Source organism: Coturnix japonica, chromosome 2 (assembly GCF_054131305.1).
Source record: "Coturnix japonica strain WE chromosome 2, WE-NBRP24, whole genome shotgun sequence".
Lineage (NCBI taxonomy): Eukaryota > Metazoa > Chordata > Aves > Galliformes > Phasianidae > Coturnix > Coturnix japonica.
Window position 1 is genome coordinate 46,494,311 of NC_140664.1, and position 25,610 is coordinate 46,519,920.

At 41.2% G+C, this 25,610-nt stretch overlaps 1 protein-coding gene across 1 annotated transcript in view; it reads left to right on the plus strand.

The window, feature by feature from the left end:
- RAB31 (RAB31, member RAS oncogene family) overlaps nt 1-25,610 on the plus strand; it is a 53,552-nt gene that overhangs the window by 15,047 nt on the left and 12,895 nt on the right. The window contains exons 2-6 of the mRNA XM_085539735.1: nt 7,220-7,299; nt 9,197-9,278; nt 20,494-20,565; nt 21,316-21,422; nt 24,711-24,820. Of these exons, the coding sequence (XP_085395861.1) occupies nt 7,220-7,299; nt 9,197-9,278; nt 20,494-20,565; nt 21,316-21,422; nt 24,711-24,820 (451 nt within the window). The remainder of the gene's footprint in view (nt 1-7,219; nt 7,300-9,196; nt 9,279-20,493; nt 20,566-21,315; nt 21,423-24,710; nt 24,821-25,610) is intronic.

Below are 25,610 nucleotides of genomic sequence, written 5' to 3' on the forward strand. Positions count from 1 at the left end.
TGGGTGTTTGTTGTGGGAGAATAAACACAAACTGTCTTAACTTGATGGGGGAGTAGTATATCCATTTGCATAAAAAGATGCTGATGTTACTACGTATTTCAACAGTAGAGAATAGAAACACAGACAGGAATGTTCTTGAGCAGTTCACATTGAGAGGACCAAAAGAGCTGGACCTGAAAAAGTGATAAGATGTGGAGTAACCCGGCCCTTGCAAACACAGTTGCATCAATATGAATGTGTTTGTTCTGGGATCTTGAGGAGCTCTGATAACGCATTGGAACAGGCTGCCCAGGGAGGTGGTGGAATCACCTTTCCTGGAGGCATTAGAGAACATGTAAATGTGGCACTGGGGGATGTGGTTAGTGGGCATGGTGATGGGCTGGTAGTTGGACTAGATGTTTTTAGTGGTCTTTTCCAGCCTTAATGATAATGTGTTTCTACTCCAGTGTCCAACAGTAGAGTTCCTGTTCATTTGGCAAATACCTTTTGTTTGGGAAACTGCACAATAGCTTGTTAAAGGTCCTGCAGGCAAACTGCACTTCCAGTTCTCCCACTTGGGTCTTTGTTTTGTGATCAAATGTCCCACAAACTTGCAGCAAGCTCAGTATGTCCCTTGTGGATGAAAACTGTGCCCGATGTTGCTTGGAGGGCTTTTTGCAGTGGTACATTGTAACACCAGGCTTCTTCAAGCTCTTTAGAATCCAGAGGTTATGAATAAAGTCAATTCAAGGTAGTGGTGAATGGGCTGCTTGGCAGAGGGCCTGTCTGGGAGGGGCTTCAGAGCAGAAAAAACAGCTAATATGGATAGCAGGCTGAATATGGCCCAGTGCTGCAGTTCTGGAAGGTGGCTGCTAGCAAACCAATAGGAGAGAGACCTGCTCTGAGAATCAATCTGTTCATCATGGAAACGATCTATTTCTTACAATGCGGAGAACTGGAATTTACAGAAGTTATATGTCCTGAATGAGAAGTGCCTTCTGACAGTGGATGCAGAGCTTCAGAGCACCTCAGCCTGCTCTCCCCTGGTTGAGCCCACAGTCACAGGCAGTATTATGTTTCTGAAGCAGCTGGGAGCCCATGCGTCAGCCTGAGGCCTGCTCTTGCATTTTCCTTTATGTACTTATGCTGTCGTGGGGTTTGCTCACTTGATACGTCTTGCAGATGGAAAAACTGAATCCAGCAAGAAGCTTTACGCACTTCTTCCTAGTGGCCACCCCTCTGCAGGTGCTTGGGTCCTTACTGGGACAAGCCCAATGCTTGGCAGGTTCATTCAGTGCGAGGGCTGTTTCTAGACACCGGGCCTGTGAAAGGTATTATTTCTTATAGCAGTGTCTTCAGAAATGTAAGCGATACCCAAATTCAGGGAAAGACAAGGGATGTGTTTAAGGTGAGCAGAAGTTTATTGGGTAGGATGATTCATGGAAACTGTGATCAGGAATCACTTGTGCATAACTTTTCCTTGTATGTTCATACAGTTGATTAAAATCCAGAGCTGGTTTCAGATGCTCCTCAAGCTGCCTGCCACAGCCTTAAAGAGCAGCTGTAACTGGATTAGTAAGACATGGAAAATATTGCAACGCTGCCTGCATCTGATCTTCTGAGTAATGATTGAAATGCTAATGGCAGGCGTAGAGGGGTAAAGCAGTCTGTAAACTGAAGCAGTTTTCATGAATTTTTACCTTGCACTGGAACTGAAGACAGCAACATTCCCGTACTTGGCTTTACTCAAACCTTTTGGCTAAGAGCTGGCATCAGTGCAAGCAGCAGAAATGCAGGCTGGGTATCTCAGTGCTGCATGCAAGGTCTTGCACAAGGAGTGATGTTCCTCTGAGATACCAGGCTTGACTAGAGCTGAGCACACATCTCTGCTTTTGCCCAGCACTATGTGGGAGTGCAGGCCTAGCTATCTGTTTGATAGCTAATAAAATGCCAGCCATCTAGCAGCGCTGTGATGTGATTATGCTGCTGTGAATTTTCAGATTCCATCAAAGTCCCACTGTGGCTAATGGAAACGGGCCAGGGGGATTCAGCTGTAAATCAGAAACTAAATCATGGCCAATTCTGACAGTGGAAAGAACGGCTATTTTAATGTGCAGTGGCTGAACTGCCAAGTCTGAACCAGCTGTGCTATACAGAGCTACTAGAATGAAAAGCCTCTGCATGGTTTTTTTTTCTGTCCCAAAAGCTGAAATCACATCTTTCTACCTCAGATTTGCCTGACTAGTTGCAGAGATTTTGAGTGCCTTATTCTGCATTAAAAAATATTAATGTATTGATAATAAAGGACAGTTTTTTCCCTTTTGGCAACTTCATACCAACTCAGATATTCTCATCTGAATATCTTAATTGCTTCAGCAATGGGAGTTCTGCCCTCAGCAAAGCAACAACCTCTGCTTCCTATCTGTGATGGTGCTGGCAGGCATCAAGTCAATGTAACAAAACTTGGGAAATCTTGAGCATAAACCAGCTCCTCTGTTATTTTCCAGTTAGTAACAAACCAGCCAAGAAATTTGTCCATTGGCATGACTGTATGACTGGGAGCCAGGAATTGTTCCTTATTTCAATAACAAGGAACAGCCAGCTTCCTCTCTGAGCAAGTCCTCTTCTATGAGAGCAGCACAGCTCTTTGACTGTACCCTTGTTCTGTATGTTAACCTGGCCTTTTTCTCTTCCTGTTTCTCTGTAAATGTAAGGTGACACAGGGCAGAATTATCTCACCAGGAGGTTTGCTGACAAGATCCTTGGTGGCTGTATTTGAGTGTGGCTGTTTGTGTGCATGCCCAGGGAGGTGGTGGAGTCACTGACCATGGGGGTGTTCAAAGGATGATTGGATGTTGTGTTGAGGGACATGGTTTAGTGGGAGCTACTAATGATGGGTGGATGGTTGGACTGGATGATCTTTTAGGTCTTTTCCAACCTTGGTGATTCTATGTTTCACTTGGAAGTTGAGGTTGGAAGGGACCTGTGGAGATCATCCAGTCCAACTCCTCCATTTAATTGAGGCTACATCTCAATGAATCTTAGTTATTACCGAATAAAAACCCCAAAAAACAACAGCAAACAACCATGTTTAAAGGAGCTGACGTTTTTGATCTGTAAAAATGTAAACAAGTTGAAATACCTTAGACTGCATGTTGGATTTAACTGAGTTGATGAGAAATCTCCTCTCCTTTCAATGGAATCTCGTTTCATTCGCATTTTGTAGAGATCAGTTCTTCTTTACATCTCAGCTCAGGTCATGGCACCCGTCACCAGGGTATCTGAACCCTCTTTTAAAGCTGAAATGGGAAGTTAGTCATGAGATCTGCAGTGATTACAAGCCAGATGTTCTGTTTTTTTTTTTCTGGAGGGGGCAGAAGGCAGTTTCTTCAGTATGTTCATTTTTAGCATGCTATTTCCTTATGTGAAATACCATATAGTATTCTTGCATTTCCACAATCCTAGAGTCATAAAAGATTTTTTAAATGGTTAATTTAACTTTACACATATTAAAAAGCTATGTGTGTTAAGATAGCATAGAACGATTCTGCATCGTCAAGAGCAAAATAGCTGTTGCAGCAGTGTGCATAATTATGGGGCTGCAGTTTAGTCATCAGTCACAATATGTGTGGATTTCTTGTGAATTCAACATTTATTCCATTTCAGATGTAGAAAGAATTTACATGAAGGATTTAGTTTGCTCAGCACAGTAGGGTCTGACCCATCTGAATCTATTAAAAGCTGTCATGTGTCAGGCTGAAGAATAAGGTCCTAACTGTGGGTGTGTTTACAGAGCCCTGTAGCTCTGTGCCATTTGGAGAAGTGCTTGGAGGACTGAGTCCTACCGTGGTGTGAACGTATAAATGAGACATCCAGATTTAAATTAAAGAACTGATTTCTTTTTCCTGCCAGGATGCACATGTCTGGAACCGTGGACAGAGGATTAAACCAACTGCCTATTTGTAATGGGAAAACAGTTTTCTATTTTAATATATTACTCGTATTAAACTTTGTGGTGTTTTACTTTTTAATCTTTTGGCTGACCCACAGCAGCACAGAAATGAGCATCTCAGTTGTTTGCCTGCAAGTGAGTCGCCAGCTTGCTGTAATTCTGCTGGCTTGAAATGCAGCTTCTCTCCTTTTCAGAGATGGGAGCTGAGAGGAGCTGAGGAGGTTCTTTGTGAGCAGAAGTGTGGGTGGGAGCTGCTCTGTGCTCTTAAACCCTCATGTCTGAATCTGTGGGTGAAGGATTTTAGAGGAAAGGATGCATTTTCAGGCTTAAGGCACAAAAAAATTAAAAATTTGGTCATGCATGCATTGGTTTCTTGTGTTTATCAGAAATATCTGATGCTGTTGGAGATCATAGGCTCATAGAATGGTTTGGGTTGGAAGGGACCTTTAAGATCATGTTGTCCCAACCCCCTGCTATAGGCAGGGATACCTTCCACTAGACCAGGTTGCTCAAAGCCCCATCCAGCCTGGCCATGAATGCTTACAGGGAGGAGGCATCCACAGCCTGTTCCAGCATCTCACCACCGTTATAGTAGAGAATTTCATCTTAACATCTAGTCTGAATCTACTCTCTTCCAGTTTAAAACAGCTTCCCCTCATCCTGTTGCTACGTGACCTTATAAAAAGTCTCCCTAGCTTTTCTGTAGGCTCCCTCTTCTCCAGGCTGAAGAGCCCCAGCTCTCTCAGCCAGTCCTCATAGGGGAGGTGCTCCAGCCCCCTGATCATCTTCGTGGCCCTCCTCTGGAACTGCTCCCACCGTTTGATCTCCTTCTTGTGTTGGGGGCCCCAGATCTGGATGCAATGCTCCAGGTGGGGTCTCATGAGAGCAGAGTAGAGGGGCAGAATCACCTCCCTCAACCTGCTGATTATGCTTCTTTTGATGCAACCCAGGGTTTGGTTGGCCTTCTGGGCTGCAAGTGTGCATTGATGACTCACGGTTAGTTTTCCTTTAACTTCCAAATCCTTCTCCTCAGGGCTCAAGCCATTCTCCATATCAATTCTCCATTGATATCCATTCTCCATATCAATTTTTGCAGACTGGGGAGATTCTGAAGTTGTGGCTGCTTCTGGTGTGCTAATAGCTATTTGCCTACTGTGGGTTGTGTTCCAACCTCTTTTGCTTGTCTCAGTGCAGTTTATAACTGATATTTCATAAGTGTGCTACAAGGTTTGTGAAGAAGGGAAAAACGTGAAATGGGTCTTGTGAGTGACTCATCCAGTTGTTCTCACTATGTAAATGACAGCGTGTGCTGTTCTTGCTCATTGCAAATGCATTGAGAACACCCTGATTCAAAGTAATTACTACGAACATATTCCATGCTTGCTATTCCTTTCATGGATTGGTATGCTCTTGATTGTGATGCAGTGCTGAAACCATTGGGTTTCACATGGATAAGGATTCTTTGGAAGAATCACAGGATCTGTTCCTTGAAGCTTTCCAGTAGAGCGATAGAATTGTGATCGTTGACTGATCGTTTTTCTGTTTCATTTTCTTCCCCTCTGTGGTTTGATGGCACTCATGTAGTTGGTCTTTGAGGCAATGAAGCAGGGACTGGGAGGCTTATTTCAGCTGAACACCTTCATGCTGTAAATTGGCTGCTCCTGAACAGCATAGTCAGCTCACATTGTGCTGGGGTTCCATTGGCTTCACTGGAGTTATAGCGGGAGTATGTTTTGCCCTCTGTAGTCAAAGCAACCACAGCAGCAAAGTTTAAGGGAGCCCTTAAGGTATTTGAGGGCTAATAGCACAGCTGGCATGTACTTGAGTTTAGCTGTGGGAGAAACTAAAACCTCTAGAGGTTAGATAACCTTAGGACTAAATGGTGGTGAACTGAAAATTGAAGAGGTTGAGCCTTCCAACCTCTGAGCTGATCTGAGTTTTGGTCCCTGCTTGTGGATGTTGAGGAGCCCCCCAGAGTTCCCCTTCCTCAAGGGATGTAATTGCAGTTGCCCATCTTAGTGACCCCATGAGGAAGCAGGAAAAAACTCTGAAATAAGAGCACCATCAATCAGGTCACAGGAACCAATATCTTTCTTTGCAGTGGCAAAAACAGTGTCACCACCAGAGGGAAACATGATTCCTCGCATTCAGTACGTGGTAGCTCTGTTTTTCTCCACAGCTGTTAAAATCCAGGATAATAATTACTTAATTCTCAGTTTCAGCAGAGAGGATTGTCTTTTATTATTATTATGCATTGTGCCACCCTGGTGTAGTGAACACACAGAGATCTCAGCTGGAGTCGATAATGGAGGCCAAATTTGGGAAAAGCAACAGGGTGTGTTGCTGCTATTGATCAAAGGCTGCAGGGCTGGCTTTAAACACTTTTATTGGCTTTGATCTATCTTTTACTATTGATTGAACACAGTAGATAAACAACTGTCTGTGCAGCATGAACATTTATTGTGGCTTTTAAGCTGACTAAGGACAGCTTTGAATTAAATATGGGAGCTGAAATGATGGCTTTCTACTAAGTGTGGGATATAAAGACTTTGCTTGCAGTGGCAATACAGTTTTGTTTAAATGTGGGGGAAAGAAATTAAATACTGGCTCTCCTTTTATATTTGAGAAGGATATTAGAAAAGATGCAAAACTGGTTACAGGAAAGGCCAAGGGTTTTTTCTTTTTAATTGCAGTTATGTGCATAGTCCTGTCTTTTCCTGGCACTTCCTGATAAATTTGTGTAAATTACTCAAGTGTCTTCAAAATGTGGGTACAGGTGAGGTTCTGCAGTCAGTTCTAATGATGGTAAAATAGAAAGCTTTCCATTGACTTCTTAATGCCTTAGATTGGACCCTGGGCAGTCGTTGTTGATGTCTGGAAAAGGGCAGGATCGATTTCTTGGCATTCCCTTCCTCTCTGAGGAGGTTCTTTGCATTTCTTGGGGAGATGCGGTGATCCATCTGTACCTTTTCCTTTATGACTGTTTAATTTATGTTCTTCTACCAAGGCTTCTTGGGAGAGCAGAGAGAAATTGAAAAAATGCTGCTTTTTGGGGAACTTGTTCATATCTTAAAGACCAAAAATAGTCATTCTGATTAATGTCAAGCTTCCCTCTCCCTCTTCTCACCCCCTTCTTTTCCCTTTTTACTCTTTGTCTGGGAGGGATTCTGTATCTGATACCAGTATTGCATTGCTCTTATTTTTGTTTTACTGGTTGTGATGGGGCAGTAAGGGCAGTAAGTATCTAGGGTCTCCTGGACTCACTGTGTGCTTTCCTTTATTTTTCAGGATACTGGGGTTGGGAAATCAAGCATTGTTTGCCGATTCGTCCAGGACCACTTTGATCACAATATCAGTCCCACTATAGGGTGAGTACTTTGCATATCATTGTGTGTGTATGTATGGACACACACACACACACACACATATGTATATTAGTGTGTGTGTGTGTGTATGTGTATATATATATATATATATATATATATACACACACACGCACACTAATGGCCTCAGTTGAGCTCCATTTCTTTACTTTCAGGGCTCTGAACGCTGTGTATGTTTGTCTCCACTGTGTAGATGTGTGTGTGTGTGTGTGTGTGTGTGTGTGTATTTTTCTTGCTGTATGCTCTCTGATGAAGGGGCTGACAGAGCTGTGCCATGTTTCTCATTGGGTTGATGTCTCTTGATATCACTCTTTCTGGAGCTGCCTAGGACCACTCTGTGTTTACTTGTATTGTGCATGGCTGTGGCTCCCTTCGCACAGGGTATGGTGTTAGGTATGTTATGCACACACACTCATATATATATTTGTATAGAGAGAGCTCACGTATATATGACCTGACTGGATAGCTGTGGTGTGTATACCACTGTTTCATTGTATGTACCAGAACAAGAAGTGAGTCTGTGTAGGTAAATGTTAGTTCCTTCAGTTTTCACAGAAATCTGCCAAGTCCGGCTTTACTGGGAGAAGTTTGAAATTCTGTATCTTTTAGGGCAGAGAAAGCTAATATATAACACTCAGAAAGGAGTAACTTGGGTGAAAAGGCTTAGCTTGTTTGTGTGTTAGAGCTGTCTTAAATCTTCAGTGAGGGATTGGTCTTGTTTGTTGAGTGGTGGTTGGAGGGTGGGAAGATTTCTTCAAAGTCTGTGCCTTCGGATGTGTGAAGGAGTCTCAGCTGAATGTTGCACATCAAAGTTCCAGGGCAATTCTGGACTTTCAAATGTAATAAACACAGGGAAACAGGCAGAGAGGAGGGAAGCAAGGAAGCATGTAATGAATAACATTACTGGTTGGAGGATACCTATTGGCAGTGAAGGAATTGATGGGAGCTTGAGTAGTTGTTGCTAAGTAAATATCTTCTGCTCAAATTGATTCCAAAAATAAAATAAAATAAAATAAAATAAAATTTAAAAAAATCCCTTTAATTTTCATGATTGCGATAACAGGGAAAATATTTTTCTATTTGAGGATTAAAATGTGATTAAAAGACTAGCTTGCATGCACTAAGTAGTACTCATCTGTGTAGGACAACTGTGGATAAGCTTTTTGTTATTTTCTCCAAAATAATCAGTATTTTAAAGAATACAGTCCTTGGAATCTGCAGTAGCTGCTGAGGCTCTGAATTTCCTGGTTTTGGAACTGTAAATATGTTGCTTAATACTTACAGAAGGGGGATTATATCTGAAAGCACGCACCCTGAAAATAACCAAAGAAAATGCTGCTGCTGCGTTACTTAATATTTCTGTAAGAAATGAATTTCCCCTCCCTGAAGTGTGGGAAAGCTTGTTTCAGTTTGTTTCTATGTGTATTTCAGCAGGTGGCTTGTCTGTTCCCTGCTGCTTAAATCACCTGTGCACGTGGCTAGCCTCATAGACTTGACTGAAAATTTGTGCATTTATTGCCTGATGTGACACTGGCTGCTGTTCTCGGGTCTGTATCACCAAAATGGTCAGATGGCAGCAGGAGTTGAGTGAGTGTGGAAGGAGCATTTGTGTTCCCATGCCAATGCACATGGGCCCTCTAAATCTCAGAGGCATTCTGCTCTTGTAAAAGTACAAATAAAGGTATTGTATACTTAGTCTGGTAAAGGGAGCCTTTCCCTTCCATAGGCATTTTATCAAGGTTTTAGAGTTTCCCTGCATGCAGTCTAACAAAGCAGAACTGGCCTAAAGTCAGTGGGTTTTTATTTGGTGTCACTCACGTTACAGATTTCTGTTGCTTCCTGTTCTTAGCTATAAATGATACCTGTCTCCTCTTCTTTTTAGAGCATCCTTCATGACTAAAACTGTGCCTTGTGGGAATGAGCTTCATAAATTTCTGATCTGGGATACAGCTGGCCAGGAACGGGTGAGTATTACTCTGCAGTGCATGTTTGTTATCTTGGTGTCTTCAGTGCATTGGTGCACTTTAGTTTTTTAAACAGTTTTCATCTTCAGAAGACTTTGCAAGGGTGTATCTGCTGAACCTTTGCAAGGCTCTGCAAAGCAGGCACTTGTCAATTGCTACTAAGCATGTTCCCATTTCACATCTGGGGAAAGTTCAGAGAGGCAAACTGACTGTACATCAGGCCTAAAAAGAAGCTGTGGATTTCAGCTCTGGTTTCATGATGTTGCCCATGCTCTTATCACTTAGGGTAGCCTTGCCATGGCTTGGGCCTTGACTGAGGGCTGGGCAATCCCTGTTGTATTCCCCAGTTCATGTGTGGCAGCTTTCATGAATAATGGAAAGTGCTTGGCTGAGCTAGCACTGACACCAAGGTTGTACTGAGCTGGGGCACTGAATGTGGGCACAAGTTGTAGGCTTTTGTTTTGAAAGTAGCACTGGAGTCCTGAACCACATTGAGTTTGCATCTTCATTGTTATTTTGTCAAGTGAATTGCTTAAATTAAATAGCTTTTCCTTTGGCTTTTCAGAAAAGCCATAATGGAATTCTTGGGCAATCGTTCACATTGATTGTATATATAGCTGTCGGGTCTTTTGTTTCTCTTAATAGCCTTAATGGCAGTGGTATTTAATTAGAGGCTGGCTGTAGAGTTCTCCTAATATATGCCCACATTTGACATGAGAAATTTGAAAGAAATGGAAAAATATGTATTTTAAAAACTATTTGAAAACATGCTTTAAACTTTCTTATGAAATTACACTGTTTCTGTTCTTAGAAAAATGTAGGTATGCTCATGGTAGGGTGAGGTAAAGCTTATACAAGCTGCAGTGTCGGTGTGCTGCATCATGCTGTGTTCTCCAAACCTGGCACCTGAATTGCAGACAATAAAGATTCTTGCAGTTAAATGCAGGAAATGCTTCTGTTTACAATGTGTAGCGTGACGTAAAGTGTGCCTGGTGAAATCTGTTGACTCCTAGCATTTCAGTACGTTATTTATGATGGGAGCGGGGATCAATTAAAACATTAATGAAATATAGCATCACCTGTTCCCTTGAACCTTGTTTGTTCTGTTTCTGCATGGCCTAGAATTGAACTGGGTATTGCAAGAGGGTGTGTTGTGTTCCTGTGGCCAGAGGTGGTAAAGGTTCTGGTTGTTTTTTCCCTGCGGTCTGTCTTCTCTCCACTGCCCCACTCATTTTATTTTTATTTTTTTCTCCCTTGTAGCTCTTTGACCCATAAGTGTAGAATCATAGACTATCCTGACTTGGAAGGGACTCTCAAGATACATTGAGTCCAATTCCTGGCTCCCCATAGACCACCCAAAATTCAGACCTTATGTCTGAGAGCAGTATCCACATGGTCCTTGGATTCTGGCAGCTCAGTACCACAACCGCTGCCCTGAGCAGCCTGTTCCATGCCCGCTGCCTTCTGGTGGAAAATCTTTTCCTAACCTCCAACCTGACCCTCCCCTGACACAACTCTATGGCATTCCCTTGGGTTCTATCATTTTCACCAGTCCATGAAGGACCCTGCTAGTGAATGGCCACCTGCCTGATGTAACTCTATCTACTGAAGCTCTCTGAGAGCTCATCACATTAGGTAGAATCACAGAATTACCAAGGTTGGAAAAGACCTAAAAGATCATCCAGTCCAACCATTCTCCTATTACTAATAGCTCCCACTAAACCATGTCCCTCAACACAACATCCAGGTACTTCATGTGAAACTTATAAATATTAAGTCTATATGAGAAAGATTAGGACTTTTAAATCATGTCAAAAATACTAGATTTTTTTTTTTTGAAGTAGATGAATAATAAGTAGTATTTATGAAACTAATTAATTCATCATTTGGATATGAGATCAGTCCTTCCTATCCAGTCCCTTATATTTCCTCTTAATTTTTTTCCGAACATCTGCATTTCTTTCTTTTTTCTAACAATGATGAGCAGTGACAACCAGAAATATAGTTAAATATATTACAGATAAGTTATGTTAAGGGTGTTCATGCATAATAATAAAGTATAGCCACTGTAGGCCAAGGACCATCTTTATCAATTTCACAATGTATTCCCAAACCCTCTGCCAGGATTCTTGAAATCTAGGGTGTTAAATGATGTTGGGTGTTAAATGATGTTGGGTGTTAAATGATGTTGGACGTTGAGCGCTTGTTACTAAGGTGGTTGAGTTTCCCAATTTGTCCTTGTTGTCCTGGGTGGTTGTCCTGGTACATCCCTATTTTACAAGGGAACACATAGTGCTTCTCAGTAGCTTATTGATTTTAATTTGAAGCTCTTATTACTTTACCTTCATCATTTTGGCCCTTCTGATCTGATGTTCAGGAACACATGTCTCTTGTCCTATCATCTTATATCTAATGATCCTCTGAATAACAGTGTTGACCCACGTTTCCATCCTACCACAGTCTGCTGTCTGTCGTAATGTGCTAATAAATGCATTCCGAATGGTATTTCTGCTTTGAGAGCTGTTGTCCTTCCCTTGTTCTTTGTGGTTTTGTTGAGTGTTTGTGTTCCAGTGATAAAGTCTGTGAGTTTCGTCAGTGCTCCTACTGATAACTCTGTTCAGGACTTCCTGCTCTTTGAACATTGCGTCCATTTGGCTTTGTTCTCCAAAGTGCAAGGCTAAGCATAGGACACACATGTACATGTTCTGGATATGGGCACACTGTACTTCCCCAGCTGTGCCAGCTGTTGCTGTGTCTGCATGCTGTGCACTTCCTGGCCACCCTCTTGCAGTTGGAAGAACCTGGAAATTCACATGGTCCTTCCTGGAAAAGTCACACTGAGGAAGCACAGACAAGAAAGAAGCAAGCTGGAAGTGCTCAGCACCTCCCGAGGCGTTAGATCTACATTCAGATACCCATTTGTCACTTGTCAAGCTTTTAAAAGTGTTGGTCCCTATTGATTTTAAGAGCTTGTAGTAATACCTGGGTTTATTCAAGAAACTGAATATACAGGCTGACTGGTCAGAGCATGATCATATACAGCAGGTAACTTCTAATCAATGTGGATATTAGATATCTATTTTTTTATGTGTCAGTGTGCTTAGAATCATAGTCAGAGTCAAGAATTGCCATTTTACAGAGATATTGAGCAGATGTAGCTCCTGCACAGTGACATTAATACAGCAGAAAGTGGAAATCAAAAGAATTTCTGTACTAGTGTTGATGGGAAAGAATGCTCAGCACTCTTTCTAGAAGAGAACTAAGGAGGGGCACGTGGCTTTCCTGCAGCATTTTCTGTGGATAATATGTATTGTAGTTTACCATGGAAAAAAAATAAGGAGAGAGCTTCTGCTAATCCTGTTATCTTGTTTCTTCTTTTCCCTTTTTTGGGTAGGCAGAGCCTCAAGCAGTCAGCACGCTTAACAAAATCCATCAGCCTATCTGAGTCTAAGTGCTGGTCTCTGCAGACCCAGTTGAATGCTGTTGCTATGTTTTCAAATGAGCTCACTTACTCTGTTTTCAGACTGTCACCTTCCCTCTGCCTTTCTGTTCTTCAAATGTCATTTCCCCCCACCCATCCTTTCGCTATCAGATTAAAATTGTTGATGTGAACTTCAGGAATTAAATTCATGATAATTACATTATTGTTTGCAAAGACTCCCTTCCTTAAGAAGGAACTGTTCACGAGTTAGCTAATGGTGTTTTTATTAGCATATATTTTAGTTCATGATGCCCTAAGTAGCTTCTAATTACAATGCTTTGTCTGAATACTTTGGGTAGCTGCCAGCTTTCCATTTTGCTAGCTGAGGAATACTATAGCAAATAGTTGGGGAGCCTGAGGGCTACGTTTCTAGGGCAGGAAAATTTATCTCTGTCCTTTTCAGATTTACTTCTTTTTTTTAAAAACTGCTCAGTTTCCAGGCAAAGACTGGCAAAGATATCTGTAGCAATTCATAGCCTTCTCTTTTGTGACAGTGGTTGCTCTGGTGATTTGAAGGCAGTGTCAGAAGGTAAGATATCTAAGTGTTCCTTGATAGGTGAGCTGCTTTGCCTCATATTTTTCCTGTGCTGGAAATTAGATGTTGGAGCTAAACCGAGGTAGTGGATTTCTGCTCTTTAAAGACAAGGGGAGGCAGGATACCTTGCTGTTGGTAGCATGAAATCATGAGAAATTGGTTCAGCAGTGACATCCTGCTGCATCCGAGGATCCTAGGAGGACTTCTCTCCAGTAACAAAACCCTGGAGCTCGGTGTGTTGCTGGAGCTGGCCATGCTGCGTGGACACAATCTCAGATGGGGACAGGTCAGCAGTTATGAGCACCATGTGCCTTACCAATTTAACACAAGGCTTCTGGGTGTTTCCACTGAAACCATGCTATTCTGAGAGGAGGTTACAGCATGTGTCAGTGGCTTCAGTTACTTCTGCAGTGAAGGAATCACTTGAATTTTATTCTACCACTTTATAGAATCATAGAATTACCCAGGTTGGAAAAGACCTTGAAGATCATCAAGTCCAACCACAGCCTAACCAGTTCCCTAACTCTAAAAACCCTACACTAAATCATATCCCTGAGTACCACGTCCAAGTGGCTCTTTATGCTTTGATGGTACTTTGCAGTGTGGAGATGATTTCCTACACATGGTGTAAAGTCATCCCCATGGTGAGCTACTGCCAGAGTGCTGTGAAGTTCAAAGGGTGCTTTGGCGCTGCATGTGTTTAAGAGCACAAATGGCACTGGAACGAGTGAGCGAATGTATTAATTTCAGCTATTTTTTTAGGATGAACATAAAGCAAGGTTAAGTTGGTGCATGCAGACATCTTTCATAGGCTTCAACGGTCCTGCAGCACGTATAGTCTGAGCCCAGGCTGTGGTTTAGTTGTGGTATCCTTTTAATGTTGCTCTTCATGACTGGAAACTTCAGGACAGTTCAGCACAGCTCACTGTGATGTGCTGTGATTTTTATTTTTTATTTATTTTTTGCTTACTTAAAGTATCTTCAGAAAGATTATCCTAAGATGTTGATATTTTTCCCCTCCTCGTTTTTGGAGGTATCTGAGAAAAATGCTCCTTTAACCAAATCTTCATCAATTTATCTATCAAAAAGGCCAGGGGCTCAGGGGCAGATGTATCTTATGTGACTTACTGAGCTTGTGGAACCTGAGACTCCTTGTATATCCTTACATAAGTAACATCTGGCTGATGTGTTTTTTTTCCATTTTTCATTTTCTAGCCTTTGTGAAACAATGATATGAGAAAACTTGTACATTTTTTAAGCTTTCTTCTCAGTCTTGAATCATGGCAGCAAAAACTACTCGAGGTTATAAAATGCCAATTCATATCTGATAGTGGCATTCGTGCATAACATTTTTCCATTCACTCTTTGCCAGCTGAGAATGTCAGGAATTTTTTATCCCTCCCTTTGCTGCTGCTTGTTTGAAGCTTATGTTTCGGGATAATCTGTTTGACACTTATGGCTCATTGCCTTTGCTTCTCTCCATACCTGGGATTTTCTGTTTCTTGGCAGATACTGCCTTGAAGATTATTTAAAAAAAGCATTAAATGCCTATAAATACCTATAGATGTGTGCTGTTAGTGGTACAGAATGCAATGGGCTCATGCAATGCGCACTGAGAGCAGCCAGGGAACCAGGGTCTTGGCCAATCAGTTGCCTGTATGTAATTAGAATCAAAGAGCAGCATGGGAATGAAATCTAGTCAAATGATTGTGGTAGTTTTGTGCTGATATGTACCTGCAGATGCTCTAAAAGAGCATGTGGGAAATACGCTCCAAATTCAGCCCTTAATGTGAGGTATGCAGTGCCTGCAGAGCTCTGGTTCATCTTGTGCTTCTCATCTTTACCCTTACGGCTATGCAGGTGGGCAAAACTATAATCCTTTTACAGCAAGAGCAAATGATGCTCTTTGCAGTGCAGGATGCAATCCAGAGGAGAGGCTGAGTGTTTTCTGTTGTTGTTTTTATTTGTGGAGTTTGGAGGAGGCAGCCTAGCATGGCAGTGAGCCAGCATTGGGGTGTAGCACTCCAGGATGATGCAAAGAGTTGCAGACGTGAATTATTGCTCCTTGGTGTTTCTGGCAGACTGAGTGAAGCCAAGCTGTCTTCAGCAGGATTTGTCAGCCTTGTTATAAATAGGCAGGAACAGTGGATTTTTTTTTTTCTTTTTAAATTCATTTGGCCTCTCTTTCTAAACCAATGTTACACAAGACATGGCTAAGAGACTTTCACTGCCACAGCTTGGGTGTGATTTATGCTACGCTCCCTTCATAATTTTTCTTCTAAGTATTCCAATATAGATACTTTGTGGCTTTTTCTTCTTCCCCATTCTGTGCAGTTAGTACAGCGGAAATGTAAAAAGCATTTCCTAAAACCAAATATACCTCTCTCCACAGTGAGATACACAGGAAATACAAAGCAGAAGGGCTTTCGTGGAGAAAGTTGCCAAGCTTTTAAGTAGGTGATGATCCTTAATACCTTCTTGCCTCCATTTTCTGCCCTTTGCAAGGACTTCAATGAGATGGCCAAATCTAGGGTTGCAAAGTCTCCCCAAACTCCTGGAATTTGGTTGTGCTGAACTTGCATTTGCATCGCTTAAGACTGAACCCACGGTGTGGTGCAGGGCTGTGCAGCTATGAGGGTTGTGCTCTCTCTAGTCAGATGGTGAGAGAAAAAGGGGACCTGATTGCAGAGGAAGTTTCATAACACATACTTGGCCTCATAGCTTCTTCCTTACAGAGGGAAGATGGTGAACCACAAGTTGTGGAGGGAATGCATTGGTGAGAACAAAGGTGCTCTGATACCAGCTGAGCTTCTCACTAATGTTTGTGTGACTTGCTGTAAGGGGAAGAGTCATAAAGACTGCCCAAAACTACTCAACTTATGAATCTTGTTCTTTGGGATGTCTGTGGTAAAATAGGTTCCTCACTTAGGTATCGAATGGCCCATATTTCCTGCTTATAGCTGTTGAACTGGAACATGCCCCTACAATATGACTGTTGTATCAGCTGCGTTAGTGACCTCAGCCTTGTAAGTTCTTAACAAACCCCACAAAGGCTTTTTAAGCTACTGTGTGACAAATTGGTATTCACTGTGTGCTATCTTGGCACTCTTGTGCAACTTGGCAATGTTTTTGTGGTTGTTAAATGATATGTACAGGACTTCTGAATTTCCTTATTGGGTGAGGTACTAAGGATGGTTTATGCATCGTAAAGACAGGAGGTATTCCCAATGTCCAGAAGGGACACTGGCATTCGACCCTGCATTCCTCACATACCTCATCTTTGGACCAGAAGGGCCTGGTTTAGTGGACTGGCAAAGCAGAAGACAGCTCAGTATTGATCTTTCAGGTAAAGGGAAGTGTTATGCTCAAATTTTAGTTATTGGAGCTAGGTATTCAGAATTTCAATAGTTGCAGCCCTCAGCTTTCAGGTAGCTCTTCTTGAGGGACAGAGTTGTTCTCATTCCAAATCCTGAACTGCTCCTGTTTCTCTTAATTTTCTTGGGAATTTCTGGATACAGAAATACCGAGCTATAAAATCAAGGTTATAGTCATTGTAATTTTCTAATGCGGAAGCTGATCTCATGAGATTTAATTTTGTGGGTTGCTTTTTATTTTTTGCATGACACTTGTTTTGGGGCTTCTGTCCCACATTTGGTCCTCAGCAGGTAAGAAATGTGCACATTAGTATTTTGTATCTCTTTAATTAATTTTGCATGAATTTTTTCCTCTCCAGGTAATTAGGCCAGGAAAACATTTAAGATGACTTTGCTTTGGGGCAGTGAAACTAAAAAAAGAAAGGGTGGCAGGGAGGCATTCAATGGGCCTTGTTCTTTGCTTTGTATTTTTACTGCTTCGTTTGTAACCTTTGAAAATCCATGCTGATAAAACACATTTGTTAAGAGAATCTTTTATTAGTTGATCAAAATGATTCCCAGTTACAATTTTTTTTCAGTGCCTGCTGATTTATTCAGTGCTGCAAATACAATTTTTCTTTTTTTATTGAGAACAACAGTGATTCATTATGACTGGGACAGAATATATCATGATACTTGTTATGAGACTATATGGAAGTAATCATGAAGAGGATATAATTTTTGTTCTATTTGATAGGTAATCTGAACTGTAATAACTGGTAGCTGTTTCTAGTGTACTTTGTTGTTTTGTTTTCCTCACAGACCTTAGGAAATTACATAAAGGTGCATTGAAATACTGATTTTGGTCACTTTTTGCAATGTAAAATATGGGATCCTGAGTGTCAAGTTTATCCAAATAGGAATACAAACTTATCCTGGATGAAATTGATTGTAATGTTAAAAAACAACAAACAAACACCTGCCCCAATATAGATGATATATTTTCTCTTCTTAAAATGCCTTGTAGCTAAATTATTACCATAAAATAATGAAAGAGGAAATAACTATTCTGCTGGCTGAGCAAGTAAATATATTTTCAGCACTGTAGGGTCAGGTAAATCGCACCTTCTTTACCAACAACTATACTGAACCTCAGGGCCTTTCATAGGCAGTTGCCTTTCTGAAGTCCCATGCTGTTGTCTTGCCCACCCTCTTTCCAAGCTTGTTGGAGTATTTGAACAGATTAGTTTGTCTTAAACAGCAGAGGAACTGCATTCCTTCTGTGTGCTGCACCTCTGCGTACCAGTTTCTGTTTCTTGACACAAGGAAGGGCTCAGCTGACTTAATCTGGTCTTGCTGCGACTGGAATTCAATGCGCTGTTAAGCGATTAATTAATATCCGCAAAGGTTTCAAAATAGGTTTTTCTTGTTTCTGCTTTTTACCTTTTCATTATATTAGGGACATGGGTTAGTGGGCATGGTGATGATGGGGCAGTGGTTGGACTAAATGATCTTAGTGATTTTTTTTCCAATCTTCATACAATCCTATGATTATAGGAGGGGGAGAAAAAGAAAGAGTAAATATGATTGTGAGAGTAGACTATACCCACAGACAGGTGTGCAGCTTTACAAGCATAGAACTACTTGAGTGTGACCTAAAAACCAGTGTCTATCTGGTGTCCAGTGTTCCTGTCCTTCCTCTTTTTTTTCTCTACCACACTTCTCTACCCCTTCCTTTTGGCTCAGCCTGGGGTTTTACCTAACACACAACAAACTGGTTTAGGAACCCAGATAAAACTTAATCCTACCTAAAAAATTACGAGGTTGCATCCTGGTTCCATTTAAAATGTACTTGTCCAGAATCCAGTGAAAGATGCCTGCTTTGCTGAGCGTTTCTATAAGATTCTGGGGTTAACACTGGTAATATTCTTCAGTGAAACAGCTATTATGAGAAGTGTTCTTGTCACCTGTTCAAAAGAAAGTGGGCTGAAATTCCCTACAAGTGGTGCAGCTTCCCAGTGTGTACCTTCTGGGCCAGAGCTGAAGGAATCTGAAGCATGGGATCTTAACTGCCTGGCTCCTGCAGAGTGTGATTCCTGCTCTCTAAAAGCCATTTGTGATTTGGAGACTCCTTCTCTGGAGATATTGAAGACCTGCCTGGACGCCTACCTGTGTGATGTGGTGTAGGGAGCCTGCTTTGGCAGGGGGGTTGGACTCGATCTCTAGAGGGCCCTTCCAACCCCTATGATTCTCTGATTCTGTGAATACCTTATCACCTAGATCTAAAAGCAAATCTGAGTGTGTTGGAAATATGTCATTTCTTTTCCTACAGAAGTTTACAGGCTGGGATGGGCATGTATGTGCAGTGGAAGATGAGACTTAACTCCCACAGTTAAGCTCCCTAATTTTCAGGGAACTTCAGTACAACCCACTGGAGATTTCTGTAGTGATCTGGAGATATAAAAATTCTGGAAAGCACCTGCTGCATTAAGTTTGTAAGGTGTGATGCTACAGTCTAAAAGCCCAGTGGATGGGCATCTACCCAGATCCTTCAGGATCTTGGCTAATCCCTCTCCTTCAGAACTGGCTTCTTGATGGATTCCTCTCTTCTTTCCTACGCTCCCTTTCCTGCTCATTTCTCTTATTAATGAATGATTCCACCTGCATTGCTTTCCAATGCATTTCAGCCCTTGGCCATCTGTCACACTGTGCTGGCATCCTTGTTAAGGGAAAGCACTGACCTTGGGCTGGGAGTGCGGTCTGTGAACAGCTCACACACTGGCAAATGGCCTTGTCTCAGACTATTACAAATAACTTGCTTCTTCTGTTGTGTGTGAAACAGCATGAAACATGGAGCCTGTGTTCCTTGGCTGTGTAGGTCTAAGTGCTCAGCCTGGAGCTACAGTTTTAAGATGTTTGTGGTGTAGCAGATGGACCTGTGCACAGGCACTGCGCACTGGAAGGCATACCCTGCCCTAATAACACTGTTGATTTAGGAGCTGGCCTCAGTTACTGGCTGCAGTTTTCTACAGATCCCTTTCTTTACATACAAAAATCTTCAATGTGGCTCTGTGAGCCTATGCGTGTTTTCTGAGACAGCTTATTTTTGCTTTACTTAAGAATAGCTTTTGGTGAGTCAGCAGTAAAACTTCCTGACTTCCTTTCTCTGTGTAATTATAAGCTGGAATTCTATATCAGCTGCTTAGCCATGGTCAATTATGAAAATTACACCGTTCGTCAGCAAGCTGTTGTGACAGTAATATTTATTGCTTACTTTCTGTGAAAGGATGTCTGACTTGAAACAAAAAGCCGAGGAGTAACGTCAGCTTCAAATGGAAGAACCCATGTTTTTCACGCTGTTAGAGTATGGGATAACTAAGTGTGGCTGGTGCTTATAGTTTTCTAACAAGTCATTTATCTGGTTTTGCAGTGTTGTTGTAAACCTCAACTCCAAGCTGAATTCAGTCTGTTAAAACTTGAGGGCAAAGCATTGGGCCTTGTCACTGTATGGGATGTGTGTGCTGTCAGGTGCGGCCTGTAAGAAGTAGGGGATCTTCATGTCAAAGCTTCTGTGCACTACTTTAAAAGATGCACAGAGCCTATAGTGCTGTTCACATAAATCCAGCAGGATGACGAGCATCAGGAGAAAAAGGAGGACTGACTCATTAATTTGGTGGGATTTAAGGAAAATTAGACTGGCAACAGCTACAGAGGCCTGGACTGCAGTGGATGAAAGTCTGTAGTCCAGCCATGACTATGTCTTTGTGACTTGACAAAGTGTGGTTATTCTGATTTATTCATGGTGTTTTATTCTTTTTTTTTGGGGGGGGGGGTATGTTTTAACAGTTTCATTCCTTGGCTCCGATGTACTACAGAGGTTCAGCAGCAGCTGTGATAGTTTATGATATCACCAAACAGGTAAGGCTTCTGGTGCAGTATTTCCCTAGGGGGGAAATGGTTTTAAATATGCTTAGAATCTCACTTTAGAATCTCAGTAATAATTTCAAACATGTATTAAAATTAATATTTCAAGGAACAAAAGTGATTTTAATGCATTTAGTTCTTTAGAGTGTTGAAATAAGAAAACGTGAGAGATGGGTGGAATCAGAAAGTGAATTTTGTACTTGGAGAGGGAGAAAAACCCAAACAGATAAATTGTCACCTTAGGATTACTGATGAGTAAATTGGGGCTTACCAGGGCACATGTTTGGAAATGCAGAGGTGTGTGTGGCTGAAGGGTGGAAAGGGGTCTCTGAAAGCTTTCCTGGACAGACTGAAAACATGACAGTGATTGAGACAAGCTAAGGCAGAAGTGGAAATGAGACAAATGAATCTTACATTAAAAATGAAGGAAATCAGGTCCTAAACAAACTTAATAGAGGAGCTGTGTCAGTTTCTTCATCAATGAGGATTTAAGGAAAACATTCAGTACTACTTGAGGGGGTGGGAGGGGAAAAAAAGAACAGATTCAAGTGAGAATTAATGGGGGCAATGTTATGACCTGAAGTTTGAAAAGCATATTATCCAGATCCAGCAGTCTTCTTCTGGCCTTATTACCTATGAAATTATTATTGCATTAATACTGCCAAAGCTGCATTCCTCTCTCTTGAGAAAGAAATTAGTAAATACATCAATGGCAACTAGGCTTTTATTATTTCTTTGACCTAGGATTCATTTCATACTTTGAAGAAATGGGTGAAAGAACTGAAAGAACATGGTCCAGAAAACATTGTAATGGCCATCGCTGGAAACAAATGTGATCTTTCTGATATCAGGTAATGCATCCATTTTTGCTCTTGCTTTCATTGTGGTGACTTTGACTGCAGTTTCTTCCTTCGGGTAGCCACTTTGCTTTGTTGTATGGTAGCGTATCATCTTGATCAATTGTATCAAGTCTTTTCCTGAAAACACCAGTGTTCCTACAAACGTGGGACCTCACCAGAAGCAGCTCAGCTTGAATATGTACTTTAACTCCTTGTTTACTGCCCTTCTTCTGTATTTGACATTTTAAATGTCTTGGTGCTTGCGTGGTGCTCGTTGTCCTCAATGAACTAATGTTTCTTATTCATTTTGGTGATTTTTTTTCTTTTTTCCCCCACCATAATTATGACAAGTTTAGAGTATTTTTAAATTTCAGTTATTTTCTTATGTATCCCCTGTCCTTCTCTCTTTCAAAAACTGGTCCAGTGATGCCCATTTTAACAGATTTTGGATAGACAGTGAGGGATACTTTCAGGTTTTCCAGAACTCTGATACCTGCCGTACATGCAGCTGTATTTATCCTCTGTCTTAGAAGTGACTTCAGTAAAAGTGACCATAGGTGAAATGTGTCACCGACTCATCATGTTGTATTTCTGCTCGTTGGAGACATGTCTTTGGGCACAGAGAATTTAAAAATGAGAAACAGCTGATTTGCAGACAAACACAAATAGAAACAGAAGAGCACTGGCTGACCAGATTCCAGCTCATTTTCTTTTGCCGTCTCTGTGACTGTAGGAGACAATATAAGGAGGGACAAATGGGAGCAATAAGAAATTATTCTTTTCCTCTGGCAAAAGGCTGGCGCTGTTTCTCATAATTATTGACCACTTTACCTCATTTAGAGTCTAAAAACTGTGTGTGATCTGTCAGATGGATGTGGGTCATTCAGGAGCCGTGCTGCTTTTCTCAGTGTTGTTAATAGGTTATCAGCAGTTCTTGGCACGCTACTAAAGTAAATTTCTTCCCCCACGCTGAGGGATTTTCTATTGCTAGGCAAAAAATTTTATTAGTATAAATCTCTATCCCTGTTATAATTACTGTTAAGTACAGTACTGTTCAATATTTGGTATGCTTTTAAGTAATAGTAATCTTCCTTCTGATGGGTCATGGAAAAAGTTTCAAAGATGAATTCTTTCTTACTTAGTAGCTCTTTAGGATAACTCAATGAGAATTGAATCAACACAATGTGTTAGTGAGAGAATAAGGTAAAATAATTGACGTATTTCAAAATAAATATTCCTAAGAGTTTCCCTCTAGCTCCAGAACAACGCTTTATTAACACTACGCTGATGCTTCTTGCCTTCTTCACCTCAGCTTAATTATCGTGTTCATCAATAGTTTAGAATCTGAGCATTTGGGTGTTTATTTGGATTTTGGATTAAGTAGAATCTCAGCCCTATTGACATCCAGGCTGTGATAACTCTGTTGTATGCTGCAGTTCCAGCATGGGTGGCATGCTCACTGCCTATGTCCTTATACATTTATAGACATGCTTTAGAAATGTCATCATAGCATCTTAGAGTAATCCAGGTTGGAAAAGACCTACAAGATCATCCAGTCCAACTGTCTGCCTATCACCAATAGTTCTCACTGAACCATGTCCCTCAACACGACGTCCAAATGTTCCTTGAACACCTCCAGGTTTCCACCACCTCCCTGGGCAGCCCATTCCAGCACCTGACCACTCTTTTGGGAAAGTAGTATTTCCTAACATCCAGTCTGAAGAAAGGGATAACAAGTTTTGCAGCACTTCCTTGCTGCTGTTTTAATTTTTCCTGGAATTCTCAAGTCTTGCTTTGGATTAATACACTGCTGTGGTGTGGTGAAGTTGTTGAAGCAAACTGGGTATGCAGCAGGCAACAGTAAAGCCACATAAAACACACACCATTTGACATACAGAACAACTGGAAGAAAAATAATACTGTCAGCCTGGTGTTTCAGCGTGCGTTCATGTGTCAACATTCACTTTCTGAGCTGTTGCTCAAAGATAGGAAGAGCAGTGGTTGCAGACAATAAAGCACACAGTAACAATCAGCTTTGCCAGCTGGCTCAAGCAGATGCAGCATCAGCCTGGAGTTTTCTGTGTGTCTGAAGCAAAGCAAACTGCATTTATTCACTCTTCACATATGAAGTGATGGCTGCAAAATAAGGACATTGCACCAGTGATTTTTAGGATGGTGCCACTTTGGTGACATAGCACAGATAGATTTCTTTCCCATCAGCATACTCTATTCTTAAGTAATTCTTGACAATGCATCTGAAATCAATGTCTTTCATATTTCTTTCAACATCCATATTACTTTCTTACACATTTCAGACCTATTTTCTTTCATAGCTGTTACTGTTTTCTTTCACAGCAGCCATACACTATGTTGTCTGAGTGCTGGGTGAGGGCAGTGCTGCTTGCTTCCTGTTTTGTCAGGGTTGTAGGTCTTTCTGTAGTGTTCAGTACTTATCAAGGTCAAGTTTAAAGGACAAACAAGTGTGATTGCCATTCAAATTAACTCACTTTTTTCCAGGCATAAATTAAACATCAAGTCAGTCATTGGTGGAATTCTGACATTTTAAGTTTGATTAACTGACAAAACAAGAAATAGATGACACTTCCTTGGCAGGGGAAAAGAACATAGTAATGTTTTTCTGACTAAGGCAGGTTTTGAGATTTCAGTGCTTCACTGCAGGAACCTTCAAACTTATTTAACATATGGATTGTAGTGGAACATCAGCTGCAATGCTTTTTGAGTGTGTTTCTGTTAGGGAAAATTCAGGTAGGCAGGCATCTCTGACAACCTGAGATGTAAGTCAAAACCATGTCAAATATGTTTGAGAAATTAAAAAGAGCCTGAAAGTGAAGCTATTTTGGAAGATAATGGGAAATAACTGCCTGGAGATGTTTGATGCGCTTTAACCCATTGTTCTGATGTGGTGGTCTTGATTGTGAGCGCTTGTCTCTCAGTGTTATGAGATCTCGAGGGGAATCGAGTATGTGATCAAAATGGCTAATTTGAACAGAAATTTGAATGAGGATCTGATTAGCTTCCTGGAATTACTACATGATGCACTCAGGAAAAAAAAAAGCCAGCAGGGCTCTTTGATACAAATTATTTTCTAAAGTCCATTTAGATTTAGCTGTCTTGATTTATTTAGTTGTTACCAGTGTGGGCCAAGCTGAAAGCAGAAACCATCATTCGTTATCTCAGAAGGAGTAAAACGTGTTAAACGTTTGAGCAAATGCGACTTGGAAACTAATTAATTTTTTATAAATTGCTTTTGTCTATTTTCTTTCTTTTTTTTTTTTTTAGGGAGGTACCTATGAAGGATGCCAAAGAATATGCAGAATCTATAGGTGCAATTGTTGTTGAAACCAGTGCAAAGAATGCTGTTAACATTGAAGAACTCTTTCAAGGAATAAGTAAGTAAATTAACTTGCAAACAAAATGTATATATTGATTTATCTTTAGCAGTAATTGTTTAGAGGGCTTCTGAAAATAGTTGTTTGTTGTCTAAAAGATTATTTACCACAGATATCAAGAAATGCACTGGGCCTGTAGCATGACTGCTGTTCAAACAGATGTAAGCTAAGAGTGACTTTGAATATTCTAGTGCAAAATATAGTACATATAGTGGATACAGGGCAAGCCTATTCCTTTTTAAATCTGTGTCTGAATCCTGAACTGGGGTCATATCTTCTGTTTCAGACCAAGTCTGCTGTAGAGAGATAACGTTGATCTTATCATGATGTTGATAAAAGCTTAAGCGTTAAAAAAAATGTGCCTGGAAAGCTAAGATAAGTAGAAAACAGTCATTGCAGTGGAATCTGTTTAAAAATGGTATTTTCTCTCCAGATCTTTTGAACAAGATGAAACTGACATTCCTTGCAAGGATCAGAAAAATGTTAGGTTTTTGTTCTAGGTATTCCACTTATAATCTCTGGCTGGAATTGGCATAGAATCACAGGACCTCATGGGTTGGAAGGGGCTTTGGAAGACCTTCAGTCCATTGTCTTGCTCAGAGCAGGGCTGATAATGAATTCAGACCAGGTTGCCAGGATCTTTTTTCAGCTGGGCCCAAGAATAGGGGTTCCAAAGCCTCTCCAATCAGCTGAGCACTTAAAATAGTCTTCCCAGTAGCATGCCCTCCTCTCCCCTCTCAACTCCATATCAAGTCAGAACCTTCCCTGGTTCAATTCATGGCTACTGCCA